The 19,989-nt window shown below is 44.7% G+C and overlaps 1 protein-coding gene across 1 annotated transcript in view; it reads left to right on the top strand.

Moving 5' to 3' along the window:
• Window positions 1–19,989, top strand: part of grm5a (glutamate receptor, metabotropic 5a) — a 27,996-nt gene extending 8,007 nt beyond the window's left edge. The window contains exons 2-18 of the mRNA XM_061703490.1: window positions 2,445–2,726; window positions 2,789–2,922; window positions 4,054–4,318; window positions 6,630–6,744; window positions 7,051–7,300; window positions 10,076–10,311; window positions 10,378–10,499; window positions 12,182–12,306; window positions 12,369–12,537; window positions 13,277–13,403; window positions 13,512–13,629; window positions 13,794–13,980; window positions 14,989–15,147; window positions 15,389–15,514; window positions 15,583–15,765; window positions 15,834–16,003; window positions 16,799–19,989. Coding sequence (XP_061559474.1) covers window positions 2,499–2,726; window positions 2,789–2,922; window positions 4,054–4,318; window positions 6,630–6,744; window positions 7,051–7,300; window positions 10,076–10,311; window positions 10,378–10,499; window positions 12,182–12,306; window positions 12,369–12,537; window positions 13,277–13,403; window positions 13,512–13,629; window positions 13,794–13,980; window positions 14,989–15,147; window positions 15,389–15,514; window positions 15,583–15,765; window positions 15,834–16,003; window positions 16,799–17,390 — 3,306 coding nt within the window. The 5' untranslated portion in view covers window positions 2,445–2,498 and the 3' untranslated portion in view covers window positions 17,391–19,989. The remainder of the gene's footprint in view (window positions 1–2,444; window positions 2,727–2,788; window positions 2,923–4,053; window positions 4,319–6,629; window positions 6,745–7,050; window positions 7,301–10,075; window positions 10,312–10,377; window positions 10,500–12,181; window positions 12,307–12,368; window positions 12,538–13,276; window positions 13,404–13,511; window positions 13,630–13,793; window positions 13,981–14,988; window positions 15,148–15,388; window positions 15,515–15,582; window positions 15,766–15,833; window positions 16,004–16,798) is intronic.

Below are 19,989 nucleotides of genomic sequence, written 5' to 3'. Positions count from 1 at the left end.
TTTCAGCGAATAAAGGAGCTGAATATGAAGCGAACGATGAGAGCCGGTCCATGTTTGGGAACCGCTTTCGTCGTTCACTTAAGAGAGAGCCCAGCCCGCACGTGATTGGTCAAACGTCATCGCTCTCTTGTCTCTGACTGCGCGGAGCAGAGGTGAGGAAGTGTGGGATGCACTCAGCAGCGCACAGACGAGGAAGGAAGACGAGTGAGAAACGGCAAGGGGCCGTAAGAGAAAGCACAAACATGTTGGTAAGAAAATGAGCGACAGCAGGAAAAGGAGTAATATCTGGACACATTTCAACTTTATTGACAATACAACGGCAGTGTAAAGTCTGGAGGGGGGGGAAAAAATCTCACTTATTGGGCTGGCTGCAGTCCCTTCTGAGAGTCCCTTTGTCGTCTCCTATTTTGCTGTCTCCTTTGCAAATCATTTCCGTTAGAAGAAACCAGATGAGCTCCTCAAAAGTTGAGACGCTCGCTTTCTCGGTGCCAGTCTTGACTATGGATAAGTTCTCTGAATGCAGACGTTGACATATTTTGGGCGCCGAAAGGGCTTTTTAGTGAGCCGATCCGAAAAAGAAGCGGTTCTCTAAAAAGAGCCGGAATTCCTATCACCACATTATAATGTTCCATACAACAAGTTGTCCCTTCAGCTACATTTGATTGACTTCAGTCAAACAAAATGATGAACCAAATCACTCATACGTTTTTCTTTAATGTCGCATTAGCATATTCCTATATGAATAATACTATAAGCTAACTTTGTGATTGGGTGTAAATATTTCGCATTTGTTACTGATTTGCTTTGAAATGTGTGTGGCACCCACCCTTCGCCGCGCTCCAGAGCGAACCCTTCCTTCCTCAGTGATGCTGTGCTCATGGAGCCGTCCGTGAGTGGGAGGGGACGGGGGCGGTGAATTCAGAGACAGACCGAGAGTCCGCTGCGAGGGGTATTTGCTGGTGCTGCTGGTGCTGGTAGTAGTGATGTTCTTACGAAACATCCTCCAACAAAACGAGATGAAATATCAGCGTTAAGAATGTAGAAGATTTCTCTGTGATGAAGATCCTCACGTCCCCGCGGACTTCTTCCTGGATGCTGGAGGACAGCAGGTAGGCTGAAAGGAAGTTTTGAGTGTGGCTAATTCCTGAATTCAAAGCAGCTCTGTTCAGTGCATGACTGGGGAGTAATATGTTTTTATCTATAAATCGACACCCTAGCGCATATAGCGTGCTATTTCAGAAGGCTCAACGTGTTTCTGTGCTTCACTTGTGATTTGCATTTAAGATGTAGTCGACCCCTAGCACCTGCACTATTAAAATAACAAAAGACCAAATTGTTGAATATTCAGCGACTTTCCACAAAATCATAAACAAGCTTGTCTAAACACGCGCACACAAAAGTTGGACGTGTGCCAGCAGGCTTCTAACACGCAGTATGTATCCTCATTGTTCATCTCAAGTAACTCGTCGACAAATCCAGATAGGCTTTTAGACGACAAGAAATATAAATATGTCCAAAAGCTGATTAGAAATACAATACACACTAGAGTGTGATTAGAAATACAATACCCCCCCCCCCCCCCCACCCCCACTTGCTAGATCTGGTTGCACCACTGGGCCCCAATGCAAGCAGACTGTAACAACTAAACGTGGCAAATAAATTCCTCGATGTGCACCTTTATCTTCATATGCGCCAAACTGCATGGAAGTCGCCAGCTAATTTTTATTTTTATTTTTTTTTGTAATATCATGCCAATGTAAGTCACATTTTGCACAATTTTTTGTTGTTTTTTAAATGAAAATAAATAAAATGAAGTCGTATTTAATGAGAATAAAGTCTTCACATGATGAGAAAATATCATTCCATTAAAAAACAAGTATTACTTTCACAAGACTAAAGTTGTAATATTATGAGGGAAAAAAATGGTCATGTTACAAGAATTAAGTCATTTTCTGACAGTAATTTAGTTGCAATATCACAGGAAAATATTTTTGCTCGGAAGAAAAGTCCGAATGTACAAGAATGAAGGATGTCTACAGGAACGTAAACAGAAGTCTATCATTTAGTCTTATATTTACAGGAATAAAGATGTAATAGGACAAGAAGAAAATCTTGGAAAATGAAGGCATAATATGTGCATAAAATATATCGCGATAAAATACAGGTTTGTCGCAATTAAGAATATACTTGTAAAAGGCCATGGAAATTGCTAGCCAGTTAATTTTGGGGGGTGAAAACAAAGGAGAGGAAAACTAAACCTCCTTGGTGGAGGTAATAAAAAGGGAGCATTGTGTGCGTTTGCCACCCACAAGCCCCCTTTGGCCACACTCCAGCTTCATTTTGTTTGCCTTCAGCACCATGGACAGCAGTGTGTTGCTGCATTTGTGCAACGTTTATATTAAACTGTTGTACAAATGTAAAAATTCTGCTCTCTTTCTCCTCAGGAACTCTAACCGATACCAGCGAGCGGCGCTCATGTGGACCTCAGCTCTGAGAAGATGGCGGCAGGCATGAGGAGGAACACCGGGATGGTGTGGAGATTGGGGTTTTACGCACGCCTGCTGGCGGCGAGCGTGCTACTGGGAGCCGAGTTGAACCGACTGGGTCGGAGGGATCAGATCGGGGTCGGCGCCCAGAACAACGAGAGACGGGTGCTAGCTCGCATCCCGGGCGACATCATCATCGGAGCCCTGTTCTCCATCCATCACCAGCCGCCCGCAGACAAGGTGGGTGCTGCCGATTGTCTGCATTAAGTATGACGTGACGTTTGCACGGCGACCTTTCTCAGGTGCACGAAAGGAAGTGCGGGGCGGTGCGCGAGCAGTATGGGATCCAGAGGGTGGAGGCCATGATGCACACGCTGGATCGGATCAATGCTGACCCCAACATCCTACCCAATATCACTCTGGGCTGTGAGATCAGGTAAAAGGAAAATAAAAGTACATTCAACACCAACAATATTTCAAATAAATAATCAATCCACACTATTACAGTTTAAAAAAAAAATCTCCATCTTCGCCAATGATATATACATATACAGTATATTTCAAAATCTCTTATTACGCACTAATGATATATATATATATATATATATATATATTTTTTTTTTTTTTTTAAATCTCCATCTCCACCAGTGTTCTTTCTTTAAAAAAAAAATCTCCATACACTCCAATGATACCCTAAAAATCTGGACACCAATGAGATTTGAGAAATATCCTTCCACACCAATATTAAAAATGCAACATCCACACAACATTTAAAAAAAAGTCTCTGTCCATGTACCAAATAATTTTTTTTTAAAAAGCCCCCTTTCATACCAATTACATTTTAAAAAATCCTATTCCACACTAAGGATGTTTAAGAAAAGAAAATCTATCCACATAAACAATAATCAAAAGAAAATCCTCATCCACACCAATGAAATAAAAAAAAAAATCTATCCACACCAAAGATCCATCCATCCATTATCTGAGCCGCTTCTCCTCACTAGGGTCGCGGGCGCGCTGGAGCCTATCCCAGCTATCATCGGGCAGGAGGCGGGGTACACCCTGAACTGGTTGCCGGCCAATCGCAGGGCACATACAAACAAACACCCATTCGCACTCACATTCACACCTACGGGTAATTTAGAGTCTTCAATCAACCTACAATCCAAAGCCGCCTCACACCAAAGATATTTAAAAATATATATATCTACACCAGCGATATTTAAAAAGCCTTATCCACACCAATGATATAATTTGTTTAAATGAATCTCCTCCCACACAAATAATACATATTTTTAAAATCAATTATTATTATTTTTTTTTAAATGAACACAACAACAACAAAATTCAGGCTAAGTCAATTTTAACCAATCAGAAATCTGAAGGAAGTCATTTCCGGAAAAGGCACAACAACAACAAACAGTATAAAGTAGTCCACTTAAAGATCCAATTTGACTTTTTACTTGAATCGTCACAAGAAAGAAACTGTCTTCTCCATTGATACAAAGAGTGAATGGGAGTGGTGCTAGGACAGACCCCTGAGGCACACCTCTGTATGCCCACACAGGGACTCGTGCTGGCACTCAGCAGTGGCCCTGGAGCAGAGCATCGAGTTCATCCGGGACACGTTGGTGTCCACCGAGGAGGAGGAGAGCCACGCCAGGTGCACCGCACCTGATGGCGTTGCGCCGTTGCCGCAGAGCAAGAAGCCCATCGTGGGCCTCATCGGCCCAGGGTCCAGCTCAGTGGCCATCCAAGTGCAGAACCTGCTGCAGCTCTTCAACATCCCGCAGATCGCCTACTCAGCCACCAGCATGACTCTCAGTGACAAAGTTAGGGAAACATCCATCCATCCATCTTCCGAGCCGCTTCTCCTCACTAGGGTCGCGGGCGTGCTGGAGCCCATCCCAGCTATCATCGGGCAGGAGGGTACCCCACCCGATGAACCCTGAACTGGTTGCCAGTCAATCGCAGGGCACATACAAACAAACAACCATCCGCACTCACATTCACACCTACGGGCAATTAAGAGTCTCCAATTCATTCATGTTTTTGGGATGTGGGAGGAAACCGGAGTGCCCGGAGAAAACCCACGCAGGCACGGGGAGAACATGCAAACTCCACACAGGCGGGGCCGGGGATTGAACCCGGGTCCTCAGAACTGTGAGGCTGACGCTCAAACCAGTCGGCCAAGTTAGGGTAACATTTTGGCTTCAATGATTAAGTCACCTTTTGCTAAACACGGTAGTCTAGCATTACCATTTTGTTTAACAAGCTAACAATTAAATGCATTTTTTTACAAGGATATATACTGTATTGTATGTTGCAACCAAGAGCGTGCATGGCTTGCCTTTTTAGCTTTGCAAGTGAGGTGGATTTTTTTGCCCTGTGGTTCTGAGTCGATGGTACCCCGGGAGAACTGCGGCTTCCGTTGGGCAGGAATGAATGAAGACTTCGAGACACTTGGCTTTTGGGCTAATTCGATTTATTGAACAAGTCTTAGTGTCATAGCAGCTGCTTACAAAGCCAGGACAACGAAGAAGTCCCCGAAACTCCCGGATGCCAGTTTATAAAGGTTTAATTATCAGGGCGTGGAATTAGCCCCGCCCCTGGGTTTACCCGGAAGGTGGTCGCTCCGCATGACCATATTTGGAGTGTTCTGCTGGCCACAAGGTGACACTCTGTGCCCGTGAAATACCCACACCCGCCTGCTGGCGTCTAATAGACTGGCCCGGTGCCCAAATGGTACCCTTATCTCGTAAGATGTAAATCAGTCCTCTTTGAAGACTCGAACCTCTGCTGTAAACCAAAGACAGGTTATGGTCTGTGAAGAGAAGGAAACCCCTAATAAACATACAAATGGCTGAAGGAATTCATTTGATGTAGAAATACGAAGAAAAGATGGTTGGCTTAAATACGGATCTCAAAACATTTGGTCCTCTCAAAGGAACGCTGTCTTCGGTACTATTTAAATACACTACACAAGCTAAGCTTGCTAGCTCCACAGCCTGACGGTGGTAGCATGACGTTGGCGTTTTGGTAAACGAGTTAACATCTGCATAGCATTCACAGGTAATACAAAGGTCAATTTTTGTTGGTTGAAAGGATACAAATGTTGCAACCAAGGTCGCGCATAGCTAGCTTGTTAGCCTCGCTGGGTAAGCTTGCGAGTGCCATGGTGGAGGGGTCGTGTTGTAGCTAAAGGTGAACTACGACCCCAATTACAATGAAGTTGGGACGTTGTGTTAAACAAATAAAAACAGAATACAATGATTTGCAAATCATGTTCAACCTATATTTAATTGAATACACTACAAAGACAAGATATTTCATGTTCAAACTGATAAACTTTATTGTTTTTAGCAAATAATCATGAACTTGGAATTTTATGGCTTCAACACGTTCCAAAAAAGCTGGGACAGGGTCATGTTTACCCCTGTGTTACATCACCTTTTCTTTTAACAACATTCAATACACGTTTGGGAACTGAGGACACTAATCGTTGAAGCTTTGAAAGTGGAATTATTTCCCATTCTTGCTTGATGTACAGCTTCAGCTGTTCAACAGTCCGGGGTCTCCGTTGTCGTATTTTACGCTTCATAATGCGCCACACGTTTTCAATGGGAGAGAGGTCTGGACTGCAGGCAGGCCAGTCTAGTACCCATACTATTTTACTACGAAGCCACACTGTTGTAACACGTAATTTGTAACACAAATTATTTGCTATTTGATATATTTGATTATTTGCTATAAACAATAAAGTTTTATCAGTTTGAACATTAAATATCTTGTCTTTGTAGTGTATTCAATGAAATATAGGTGGAACATGATTTGCAACTAGGCGGCATGGTAGACAACTGGTTAGAGCGTCTGCCTCACAGTTATGAGGAGCGGGGTTCAATCCCTGGCCCCGCCTGTGTGGAGTTTGCATGTTCCCCCCGTGCCTGCGTGGGGTTTCTCCGGGCACTCCGGTTTCCTCCCACATCCCCAAATCATGCATTAATTGACAACTCTAAATTGCCCGTGTATTCTGTTTTTATTTATGTTTAACACATCGTCCCAACTTCATTGCAATTGGGGTTGTATTACTACACTAATTGAAGACAAAACGCACCTCCATCTTAATGCCTGTCCTTGCTCCAGAGCCTGTTTAAGTACTTCATGAGGGTGGTGCCGTCGGACATGCAGCAGGCCAGAGCCATGGTGGACATTGTCAAGAGGTACAACTGGAGCTACGTTTCTGCCATACACACAGAGGGTAAGACCGTGGCTCGGGAGCGCCCCCTATTGTCTTTGCAGGGAGAATTCAAAAGATGAAGATTAATTAGGGTTTTATGCCTGGGTTAGGGTTTCAAATTAGGGTTTAAAGCCTGGGTTTCAAATTGGTGTTTCAAGCCAGGGTTAGGGTTTCAAAGAATTGTTTCAAACCTCTGTTGGAGTTTCAAATGAATGTTACGGTATCAAATTAAGGTTTGATGTTTGGGTTAAGGTTTCAAGCTTCCTGAGGCATTTTTGAACCTTTTCAACTGTCAACTTCCTGTACTTCAAACTTTTCCTCCCACAGGAAACTACGGCGAGAGCGGCATGGAGGCCTTCAAGGACATGGCGGCCAAGGAGGGCATCTGCATCGCGCACTCGGACAAGATCTACAGCAACGCCGGCGAGCGCGCCTTCGATCGGCTGCTGCACAAGCTGCGGGCCCACCTGCCCAAAGCCCGCGTGGTGGCCTGCTTCTGCGAGGGCATGACGGTGCGTGGCATCCTCGCCGCCATGCGCCGCCAGCGCCTGGTAGGCGACTTCCTGCTGGTGGGGAGGTGAGACTGGGACGAGAGCTCGTTCTCATCATTTACATCCCATCATCCATCCTTCATCGTCGCCGTGGAAACCAAAGGTACATCTTTTTCCATTCTTTGCGCTCGCTCCGTTGCCCTTTTTCTGAATGTGCTCAATAGTTGGATGGAAGGAAAGCATGCAGAGGAGTGGAAGGGAAGGATGATGATGATGATGGGGGGGTTGCAGCTGCCGTTGGGCCGAGGAATAAGCGACAAGCGCGGGGGTTGACGGAGCCGCACGACTGGCCGCGTCTCCCAAGAAGGTGTTTTATTTTAAGGTTGCCCGGTGTTCTATAAATGCTTCTTCTCATTAGGAGACGCACAAGTGGGCTGCAGTGGGAGGAGAAGAAACATGTAAAGTAACCTTGAACTACATATCGCAAAACACGCCACTCGCCGTACGGTAACGCACACACCGAGTGTGTTCGCGTGGGCGCTGTGCTGCGTTTGTAAATCGTACCGTGACATCCATTTTGTTGCCAGTGTGTTTGTAAGACAACATTGCTTCAGTGTCACATTTTGGACGCCAACATACAAACTAACCGGACAAGCAATGTTTCACGTTACAGTTTAACATGTGTAAATGTCATACAAATATGGAAAAATAAAGGGAAGTACTGTCACCTAGGTTACTGAATTTATAGTTGTGATGTAGGAATGTGTGTTCAAAAAATATTAAAATCAGTTCAGCACTGTTAATATTCCATTTACATTTTAGTGTAAAAAAAAAAAAAGAGCAGTGATGTCAAATTAAAATGTTAAACTATTTTTTATATGTATTCATTGCTTTTTAATGATCAAGGTGTATTATGAAGGTTAGGGTTTCAAGACAGGGATATAATTTCAAATTAGTGTTTCAATCTGGGCTGCAAGTAACAATTATTTTAATAATCGGTTATTCTGGCAATCATTTTTTTATCTATTTATTGATGAATTGGATTTTTTTTTAAAGTTGAAATCTCCATCCCTTTATTCACATGATTTCAAATTCAAACATAAATTGATTATGATTCAGTTACTGGTTTGGTCGCTAACATGTCAGAAAATAGGCAAAAATGTTAATCATTGCTTTCCAAAGTTCACACAAAAAAATACATATATATATATATATATATATATATATATATATATATATATTTATTTATTTTTTTGGATTAAACACTAAGCTAATCAGTCTGCTTTCATGGAGGACCACAGAAATCAGAGAATATTTACTGTTGAGAGCCTGAAATTCCAAGGATCCGGGCGATTTGATGTTAAACAAGGTCTCTAAACGATTCGATTAATCGATTTATTGCTGCGCCTCTAGTTTCAAGTTTGGGTTAGGGCGTTAACTTATGGTTTGAAGAATGCGTTTCAAGAAAGGGTTCAGGTTTCAAGCTAAGGTTAAGGTTTCAAATCAGGGTTTCAAATCAGGGTTATGGTTTCAAATTAGGGTTACGAGCCGGAGTTGTGCTTTCAAGGTAAGGTTTCAAATAAGGTTTTCAAGCCTGGGTTCAGCTATCAAACCACGATTAGGGTTTCAATTAGGGTGAGGATTTCAAATAAAGGTTTCACATCTGGGTTAGGCTTTCAGACTAGGGTTAGGGTTTTAAATTAGTGTTTCAAGCCAAGATTAGGGTTGAAATCCTAGGTTAAGGTTTCAAATTTGGGTTTCAAGTCTGGATTATAGAGACAACAGTTACAAGTTGTTAAATACGTTTTCTGAGTATTATTAGCGTGTTCGATAGAGCGCTTGTATCGTGCTATTGTGTTGGAGGTGTCCCTAATGAAACGTCCAGCGCGAGCCGACTGAAAAGCACATGAGCTGACACGTTAAGGGAGGACCATACTGGGACTGCAGCCAAATAAGATCACGTCTATTCTCACAGGTCCCGCCGGACGCCGCTCGATTACATCTCCACACGTGCACACTTGTTCAAAGAAATTTGAAAAAAAAAAAAGTCGACGACGGTGTCCTGGAGTTACACAAGCCCGACGTGGGCGTCCATTTTGTAACACGTCCTCAGAGAGGCTACACGCTCGTGCTAAAAAGCACGCGGGGCTCTGACTCTGATAGCTTGAATCACTTCTGAACCAGAACCCACGCACACGAGCGCTCGGGGCAGCAGCAACCACGCCACCGCCTGTTCCTACACCACCTACACGAAGGCACACGCACGCACACGCGCACACACACACCCGCACACATACTCAGCGCAACACTGAACTTTGAAGCAAATCTTTTTCCGAGTAGCCACTTTTACTACAGAAGAACAAACATCATCCAATGATGTTGAAATGAACCGAAATAGGAAACCACTTGTTTCAATCGAGGAGCACACTCGATAGGAATTGTCCACATCCTGCATGCAAACCTTAATTTGAAACCCTACCCTTGGCTTGATATACTATACTGATGATTAATACCTGGCTTCAAATTTCAATTTGAATCCATAACCCTGGCTTGAAACTCTCCTTTTAAAACTCCAACCCAGTATTGAAACCCTTACATTAGCTTGAAACCACAACCCAGCCTTCAAACCCTAACCTTGGCTTGAAACCCTTATTTTCACGATACACCTTCCTTAATAAGGTTAAGAAGGTTTTTCTTATTTATTTGCTTTGGTTATCTTTATTTTACACTTGTATGACAGTTAAGAAGATGCAAAAGTGAGTCCAAACTAAATAAGTAAACTTCAGTAAGTGTCGTCCAATGAATAATCATTTTTAAAACCGTGACTAAATGTTTCTAATTGCGTTCCTTTTCGTGCTTAGCGACGGCTGGGCGGACCGCTACGACGTGACGGACGGGCTGGAGCGCGAGGCGGCGGGCGGCATCACCATCAAGCTCAAGTCGGCCTACGTGACGTGGTTCGACGACTACTACCTGAAGCTCAAGCCCGACGCCAACCCGAGGAACCCCTGGTTCCCCGAATTCTGGCAGCACCGCTTCCAGTGCAAGCTGAGGGGAGTCCCGCAGGAGAGCACCGCCTACAACCGCACGTGCAGCCGTGAGACGTCTTCTTCCCGCCCGTGCCGGCAGGTGACAGTACGGTAAGATTGTTTGTTCTGTGCAGGGAGGGAGTCCCTGCGCCACCAGTACGCCCAGGACACCAAGATGGGCTTCGTCATCAACGCCCTCTACTCCATGGCGTACGGGCTGCACGCCATGCAGCAGGACCTCTGCCCGGGCTATAAGGTAGATCCTTGGAGGGACTGCCACCAGATCAGTACGTTTACGTGACAATAGAGAGAACGTCACGAGAGCTGAACCTCTGAGGACGAACACAATAGGGATCGACCGAGCGAAAACGGCCTTGAAAATAAACACGTCGGTCTATCTCTAGAACACAATTGGATTATGGACGTCCCATAGGAAATGATACAGAAAGGAATCATGTGTTAAACTGTGGCCATCATAAAACGTCAATTGACTTTTCGTATTGCCCTCTGCCATTTGCAACACGAATGCAGATTCTTTACCTGCTTTGTTTTGTTGGGTTTCAAAGCAACATTATGGTTTCAAATTAAGGTTTGAAGCCCGGTTTGCTAAAGCGACTGCCCCCGCGACCCGACCTCGGATAAGTGGTAGAAAATGGATGGATGGATGGATGGATGGATGGGTTGGGGTTTTGAAGTAGTGTTAGTAGCCAGGGTTATCGTTTCAATGTAGGATTTCAAGTCTGTGTTAGGGTTTCAAACAAGGGATAGGGTTTCAAGCCCGGGGTGGGGTGTCAAAGTAGAATTTGAATGGAAGCCTGGATTTCGGGTTTACATTAGAGTTGGGATTTAAAAAGAAGGTTTTCAAGCCGGGGTTAGCAGTTGAAACAATGGTTAGGTGTCAAGCCAGTGCTAGGGTTTCATTTCAGGATTTCAAGTCTGGGTTAGCATCGCAAACAGGATTTAGGGTGTCAAGCCAAGAGTCGGGTTTCAAAATAGGCTTTAAAATGAAGATGTTAAGCCTGGACTAGAGTTTTAAAGTTGGTTTTAAAGCCTGAGTTAGTATTTGAAACAAGGGTTAGGGTTTCAAGTCAGTGGTGCGGTTTTAATGTACTGTAGGGTTTGAAATTGGGTTTTCAAGCTTATGTTAGACTTTCAAACTATGGTTGGGGTTCAAAAATACGATTTTAAGTCTGAGTTACAATTTGAAACAAGGGTTAAGGGTTTCAAAGTAGGGGGTCAAGCCATTGGTGGTGTTTCAAAGTAGGGTTTGAAAGGAGGTTGTCCAGCCTGGGTGAGGGTTTCAAATTGTGTTTGGGGTTTCAAAGTAGGGTTTCAAACAGTGGTTGGAGTTTTAAAGTAGGGTTTTAAATCAGGGTTATGGTTTTGAAATGACTGAATAGAATAATATATAAAGTTTTCAAATTTGCGTTTCAAGCCTGGGTTAAGGTTTGAAAGTAGGGTTTCAACCAGGGGTTAGGGTTTGACGTTAGGGTTTCAAGCTAGGTTTAGGGTTTCAAATTTAGGATTCAAGCAAGTGCTTGGGTTTTAAAGTTGGCTGTCAATCTCAGGTTAAGGTTTCAAGTCAGGGTGAGGGTTTCAACAGTGGTTGGAGTTTTAAAGTAGGGTTTCAAATAAGGGTTGTGGTTTTCAAATTACTGAATATAATATAGAAAGTTTTCAACTTAGCATTTCAAGCCTGGGGTAAGGTTTGAAAGTAGGGTTCCAAGCATGGGTTAAGGTTTGACGTTAGCATTTCAAGCTAGGTTTAGGGTTTCAAATTTAAAATTGGCTGTCAATCTCAGGTTAGGGTTTCAAACAAGAGTTAGTGTTTCAAGCCTGGATTTGGATTTCAAGCCAGAGTTTGTTTTTTTTCCCAATTTCAAAGTAGGGTTTTAATACGAGTATATTTAAGGAACGTTCAGGTTTTCCTGTGTCCAGGGTCTGTGTGAGGCCATGCGGCCCATCGACGGCCGCCGGCTTCTCGACTTCTTGATGCAAACCAACTTCACGGGCGTGTCGGGCGAAGTCATCCACTTTGACCAGAACGGAGACTCACCTGGCAGGTGAGAACGAGGAAGACGCTTTCCACACACGCGGCGGCGCACTGACGGCGCGTTCGTCCCAGGTACGAGATCATGAACTTCAAGCAAATGTCCGAGGACGAGTACGCCTACGTGCACGTGGGCAGCTGGGACCAGGGCGGCCTGCGCATGAATGACCAGGAGATCTGGAGCAACGACAGCGACCTCATACGCTCCGTCTGCTCCGAGCCCTGCCAGAAGGCCCAGATCAAGGTGAGACCGCCGCAAGAATACTCGAGGTTTTCAACGACATCTGCCACAAAACGGTGAAATGTGAACAGGTTCCTTGTCACTTAAACGTCATTTAAACCAACCATGTTGCGTTAGGAAAGGCTGCTTATCTTAATGCTAAGAAACAATGCAAAACGCCATAGACGGATTATCAAATGGCATGCATGTGGTGGTGGTGTAACTTTGTAAGCCACGGATATTTGAACACAAACAGTGCAGAAACAAGTGAACGGACAATGTAACAATACTTATTCTTAATGTTCTACAAATAATGACTAATATTACTGCAGCTTGCTAAGTAACTTAAAGTAGTTGTGAAACTCTTCTAAATTCGTGCGGTATTACTGTGTTTTTGTAAAGTACGGTAGTCCAAAATATAAAGTAGCATCACAATTTTATTTATTTTTTGCAGGGGAGGCTGGAACAGATTAGTGGAATTTCCATGGTGTTTTGAGCTACAAGCATGGTCACAGAATCAGTTACACTCATATCTCAAGGCAACACTGCATTTGTGTCTTATATCAAAACAATAACACTGTTGATTTGTAATTAACTGCTTTATGTCAGATAAAAACAAGCAAAGTGTTGATTTTGAGTGACCGAAGTAGCGGCACTCGTCGTCACAATTCATCTTGAAAGCCTCAGTGACTTTTTTTTGTTCCCAATTTTCAAAATTAGAATTTAAAGTGTTTGTGTAGCCGATTTTGAACGATGTTGGCAGGTGATCCGCAAAGGTGAGGTGAGCTGCTGCTGGACATGCACGCCCTGCAAGGACAACGAGTTTGTTTTCGACGAGTACACGTGTCGCGCCTGCATGCTGGGCTCGTGGCCCACTGACGACTTGCGTGGTAAAAAAAAAATAAAAATACTACCAACATTTTTTTTACAAAATCACATGCACAAAACAATACACAAAAACCCAATGATGGAATTTTCCCTGTTTTTTCTGCGCACAGGTTGCGAGCCAATCCCGGTGCAGTACGTGCGCTGGGGAGATCCAGAACCCATCGCCGCCGTCGTGTTCGCCTGTCTGGGCCTACTGGCCACGTTCTTTGTCACTGCCGTCTTCATCAAGTAAGTCAAAAGGGCCCGTTTGTTTTGTAAGTCTTGCTCCTCTCTTAAACTGCTGGGTTGCTCACAAGCCTGGCCACATGAATGACCAACACAACATCGCCAATACGGTACCAGCAACCCCAGAGCAGTCACGTGACTCTCGCCGTCGTCCGCTTGACCGACAGGTTCTGGGACACGCCGGTGGTGAAGTCGTCCAGCCGCGAGCTGTGCTACATCATCCTGGCGGGCATTTGTCTGGGCTACGCATGCACGTTCAGCCTGATCGCCAAGCCGCACCTCGTCTACTGCTACCTGCAGAGGCTCGGCATCGGCCTGTCGCCCGCCATGAGCTACTCCGCCCTGGTCACCAAGGTGAAACATGTCACTTCCTGTTTACCTGTCCGCCATCACCTCCAAAGCTGAACAAAATATTGCAAGTTGTTCTAATTTACCACAGGAATCAATGTTAAACCACTGCGTAATTAGAATAAATAGAGCTAAATGAAACGTTAATCTGTCACCATCATAAAGTGTTACCGTGCATGTGATTTAATCAACTTTTGAACATTCTTAACTGCCATACAAGTGTTGAAATAGGTGAAGACCTGTAAAATAAAACTGAAATGAAATAAAACCACTCAGTCTTTTAAAAAAAAAAAAAGACTGACAAATAATCCCTTCCAGGGTCAAAACATCAGAATCAGAATCAGAATCATCTTTATTTGCCAAGTATGTCCAAAACACACAAGGAATCGGCAACATAAAACTTGTATGAAGTTTTTAAACAACATTTGAACAATCTAACCTGCATAACAAATACATTTTTAAAATAACCAAAAGCACATCTCCCTCACAGTTCTGGGGACCGGGGGTGTACCCCGCCTCTCGGGCTACACCCTGAACTGGCCTTTGAAAATGATCTTCTGTTCAAATATTTCCTCATCAAATAAAAAGCGTAAATAAGTAGTTAATATAACAAAGTAAAACCACTCACCCATTCAAGATGCATTATCGACACGACTGTCGTGAAGTAGATCATTCGGGTTTTTTACGCCAGCATCTGCATTTCTGCTTCTATTTGGATCATCACATTTTTCCAACGCTGGTAACCATCTGCGCTACTGTAGCAGCACACTGAAGCTAATGAAAAAGCATTGTGGTGTTAATCCTTTAGATGCATGTTATTTCCAGTTCTGTCTAAAGTGAAGAATAAACTGGAGGAGGCCACGTGAGGATGAAAGCGACATGGACTGCATTATATTTGTTCTATGTTGGCTGGGGTACATGTTGTAGTGGGAGTGAGGAAGGGGGATTATATATATGCATTTATATATTTGTGCTCAACCGCTCAATAAGCACTTGATCTATTTTGGAACGCAGACCAATCGCATCGCTCGCATCCTGGCAGGCAGCAAGAAGAAGATCTGCACCAAGAAGCCTCGCTTCATGTCCGCCTGCGCTCAGCTGGTCATCGCCTTCCTGCTCATTCTGCTGCAGCTCGCCATCATTGTGGCGCTGCTTGTCATCGAGCCCCCAGAGGTGGGTGTGCAGGATGTCAAAGGGAGGTGTGTGGATTTCTTTCAACAATTTCACCGGGGATGAAGAGAGGCTGTGCGGCGACTGTGTCATGATGGTGAAGGTGGTGCGTGGCTTTAAACGGTCTTTGCTCTGCCATTTTTTTTTTTTTCGGGCTTTTTGAGAGCAAGAGGGGGTGCACCAAATGTTGAAGCGGGCGTTTGTATTAAGAAGTTTGATGTAAAACATTAAATGCGCTCCTCAGGTGATTCATGACTACCCCAGCATACGTGAAGTGCACTTGATCTGCAACCTGACCACTCTCGGGGTGGTGGCGCCGCTGGGCTACAACGGCCTGCTCATCCTCAGCTGCACCTTCTACGCCTTCAAGGTACGAATGCACATGAACTACGTCGAGACGATACGATCTCTGCAGGGTTTCTTCTTTTCTCGGCGCAGACTCGTAACGTTCCGGCCAACTTTAACGAGGCCAAGTACATCGCCTTCACCATGTACACCACCTGCATCATCTGGCTGGCCTTTGTGCCCATCTACTTTGGCTCCAACTACAAGATCATCACCATGTGCTTCAGTGTCAGCCTCAGTGCCACCGTGGCGCTCTGCTGCATGTTCGTGCCTAAGGTAACCACCGCAGCCGCTCCTCACTAAACTATCCCCCGCCGTTTTGAGCTTGCATTCCGCGCCATCAGGTGTACATCATGCTGGCCAAGCCGGAGAAGAACGTGCGCAGCGCCTTCACCACGTCCACGGTGGTGCGCATGCACGTGGGCGACGCCAAGAAGGCCGCCAAGGCGGGCAAGCCGTCGAGCAGCATGGCCAACCTGTTCAGGCGCCGGTCTTCCGCGCAGGACAATGTCAGGTGGGTGTTCCACGTGGACGGCGCCTGTCGGCGCACCCCCACTCCACTGCACACATCCTAAAAAAATATCAAAGCAAAGTCCGGTTAAAGCCATGCCCTCCATTTAACATAGCAAGAGTTAGGTGCGCTTACTCTTGTGCCTCAAACGCACCCTAAAAAAACCACCCTTCAACATCCTGACTCAGTTGGCACACCCCCTCTCCAGCGCATAGTCTAAAAAAGATTAAAAACACTGCACCCCCTTCTAAATCCTGACACACTTGGCCTACTACCCAGAACACCCTGAAACAAATTGCCAAAACACGTTTAAACCCGCTTCAACATCCTGACAGATTTCACACACCACGTCTCTCCCACACACACGCTCTAAAAATTTTAATAGTCTGTTTAAAGCCACTTCAACATCATGACAGATACCACACCCCTTTTCCCCGCACACACCATTTAAGACAAAAATAAGTCCGAGCCAACGGGGAAAAAAAAAACAGTACAATTAATTTATCGCCACAAAAATATCAGCATTGCCAGGAACTACTCACGGCCTGATCCTAATCTGACATTGCAGCGACAGGCAAAGTACATACAGGGGGGGGGGGGTCCCCTGAGCTGAGAAATGGCCTCATTTTGGTTGGTCCTGTGGGAATTTCATCAGGATTTGTCTTTCGAGGAAAGCTGAGGGATAACGGACGGGAATGTACAATTATGTGGAAGGAGAGAGGGAAGGGGGGATGGTGGGAATAATGCCAGGAAGTGGAGCTTTGAAGGTTGCGATTGTGACCAGAACTTTGTTCCCAGGTCCAACGGGAAGTCCGCTGCCTGGGAGCAGAACGAGCAAAGCTACAGGCCCAACCTTTGGAAGAGGATGACCTTCCACGTCAAGAAGAAGGACACCGTAGAAGCCAACCAGACCGCCATCATCAAGCCTTTCTCCACAGGCGGCGGGGGTGAGGTGGCGACAGGTGGCGAGACTCGATGGTTCCAAGACGGAGACGACGCACAAGTTTTGCCTTCTGAGCCCCCTGTTAGTGACATCAGCGTCGTCGCCGTGGGCGAGCTCGGCATGATGGGCGGCCCCGTAGAGGGCGCCACCGTCATGGAACAAATCAACTGCGTGGTCAACAGTTTCAATCAGCTGGATGTCGCGGTGCTTCCGGCCGCCGCCCACGCCGACAGCCCCGCCGGGAAGCTGTACGAGCGCCTGGCACGCCGTGTCCGAGACACGGACGATCTGGCCGTGCTCACGCCGCCGTCGCCATTCCGAGATGCCTCGCTGAGCTCCGAGGGTAGCTGCGACGCTAGCTCCTCCCGCTCGCTATCCGGCGCCTCCGAAGCGGAATACGGGCAACTGCTGCCGAGACACTACAGTCAGAGCGCCTCCTCTCTGTGAACCCTCTCCCGTGGACCAAACTTGTGGTGCCTTCAAAACGGGGGAAAAGTTTTACATGGAAAAGTACTTTTAACGGACAAGTGACGAGGACATGCTGATGGAAGTGAAAGTGTGAATGTGAATTTATTGCTGCGGAAATGCCAATTTCTTTCAGGAACAACCCATGTACCGCTTTTAATCTGACATGGGTGCGCCGCAATCGGGTGTGTAAAAAATAATAATAATAATAATAAATCGACAAGTGAATATGACATGTTAATGTAACATGAAAAGGGAGCTAAAGCGGGAACAAGCTTTCCTTCCTTGGAATTTAGCAGCTTTTCCAGGAACTATCCACATCCTCCTCCTTATCCTACATCAGGCTGAGAAACACACCCGGGGAAGATGACAAGCTAATGCTAAACCTAAAAGCAAGCTAAAGAGAGGCTTGTGTTTTCCTTGTGCCTCATATCTTAGAATTTTAGCACATGGCAGCTTTTCCAGGAACTAGCCATGTCCTGCTGCTCAAAGGACATTGTGAAATGCAGTGGGGCAGAAGGATTCCCACATAGTTTCCAGGCAGTACACTCCCTGCTCCAACATTACTAATATTGCAGGACACGCGCTGCTGCACTGTGATTGGCTGCTGTATCCCGGTAGAACATGACCTCCTCCTTCCAGACGGGGAAGAAAAGAGGAACCAATCATGTTGGGGGGGGGGGGGGGCGGTGTGTCCTGCCTGGAAACTAATCCTACCCTTAACCCATTTTAAGCCACTTTAGCCAAAATCCTAGTCCTAAACGTAACCAGTACAAATTTATTTTTATTTAGGAACCAATTATGTTGCAGGGGGGGCGTGTCCTGCCTGGAAACTACGTGGGACTCCTAATAACGCGGGGCGGAATATATGAAGCTGAGGAAAACTTGAAAGCTGCCATTCTAATGCTAATCCTAAAAGGAAGCGAAAGAGTGAACGTGAATCTATCGCTGCGCAAATAGATTTTTCCAGGAACTTTCCATGTTCTGCTCCTAATTCAAAATGGGTTCACTGCATCAAGGAGTAAAATATATATATTTTTAAAATCAATTCAAAATGACATGCTAATGCTAACAGGAAGCTATTGAGCGAGAGCAGGTTTTCCGTTCAGCCTCATCACTTTGTACTGTGAATGTATCACTTCAGATATGTCCAGGAAATACCCTCATCCTGCTCCAAATTCTACATGTATTCACTCCAACAGGCGGGGGGGGCATCCATTGAAGATGACTTGCTAATACTAAATGGAAGCTGAAGCGGGAATTAAAGAGATGGCGGTTTTTCCAGGAACTTTCCACGTCCTGTTCTGAATCCGACATGAATTCACTGCAACAGGCGGAGAAAACGTCAAGATGAGATGCTAATGCTAAAAGAAAGCTGAGCAAAGATGCCAGGGGCATTTTCATCGTTTTTTCCCCACTTTGAAGCTTCACATTCCAAAGAAATATGAAACTAAACTGAGACTTTTTTTTTTTGTACAGTTTAATATTCAGAATAGTTTTTGTTAACTATTGTTTATTTAGGGGGACTTTTTTGGAGGACCAGGAAGTGTTTACAGCAAAATTTCTAAGGTTGAAATCTAAAATGCTGATCTGATATGTTCAGATTTGTTATTAATCCCATTGGAAACAATGCATATGTGAACGTTAAACCCTGTCAAATGTAAAAATAACAAAACAGTCTATGTTGACCTTAGCAACAAGTGACGGCATCTGTTTACTTTGCGTAACTTCCTGCGTGTCTTTTTCGAGTTAATGCGTTGATGCTCACTAATTTGAGGTCACACGGGGACTCCCGACCGTTTGTTACGTGCAACTTTAAAAGCGGATTTATCCCACTTTCCACTTTAGCTAATAATATTAATATGCTGTGCTGTTTGCATCTTTGTGTATGTGTTTCTTATGGACTAGTACTTTGTAAAAGTTTATACAAGCTCACAGGCAAACATTTGTTCAGCTGCAGCTTAAGAAAGAAAAAAATATATATATTAGCGTGAATGTCAGCGTGGTTTAAAGTGGACCGAAAACCACCTCAGGACCGATAGTGTAGCAGAGTGCTGAAATGATGTTAATAATTAATGAGAAGTTGTTTTTTAAGATGTTATCTTTTACCTGAAAATGTAAACTTTTACCTTTTTGTGCAACGTGACCCGCCTGTACGTACACTATGGGCTCATTTTACAAAGGAGGCGTAAAAGCAGCGCCAGACTAAAATGTTTTTTATTATTCAGCCCCAAAACACAAGATGGGTGGGAATGATTTATGTTATTGATCGTAAGTGCAATGTTTGTTTCTTTTTCTGATGAGGTGATTTTTAAGATTTACCGTGTGCGTGTGTGTGTGTGTGTGTGTGTGTTTGCTGCATGTTTACACACACACGCGCACGTTGGTGCAATTTGACTGCAGTGTTGCCATGTTAGCATGTAGCTTTGTGCCAAAAGACACTCTTTATAATCTTATTTATACACTGATGAGTTAACGCCACTCAAAAGCAGTTTACCTTTAATCGTTTATTAACTTGTTTATTTCAAGCATACTAGTTTACACTGAGTGATTAGTCATTGTGTAAATAAAGTTAAGTGAA

The sequence above is a fragment of the Phycodurus eques genome, chromosome 17 (assembly GCF_024500275.1).
Source record: "Phycodurus eques isolate BA_2022a chromosome 17, UOR_Pequ_1.1, whole genome shotgun sequence".
In the NCBI taxonomy this organism is placed as follows: domain Eukaryota; kingdom Metazoa; phylum Chordata; class Actinopteri; order Syngnathiformes; family Syngnathidae; genus Phycodurus; species Phycodurus eques.
Note: the sequence above shows the minus strand (reverse complement) of the source record. Positions and strands in the feature narration are given on the sequence as shown.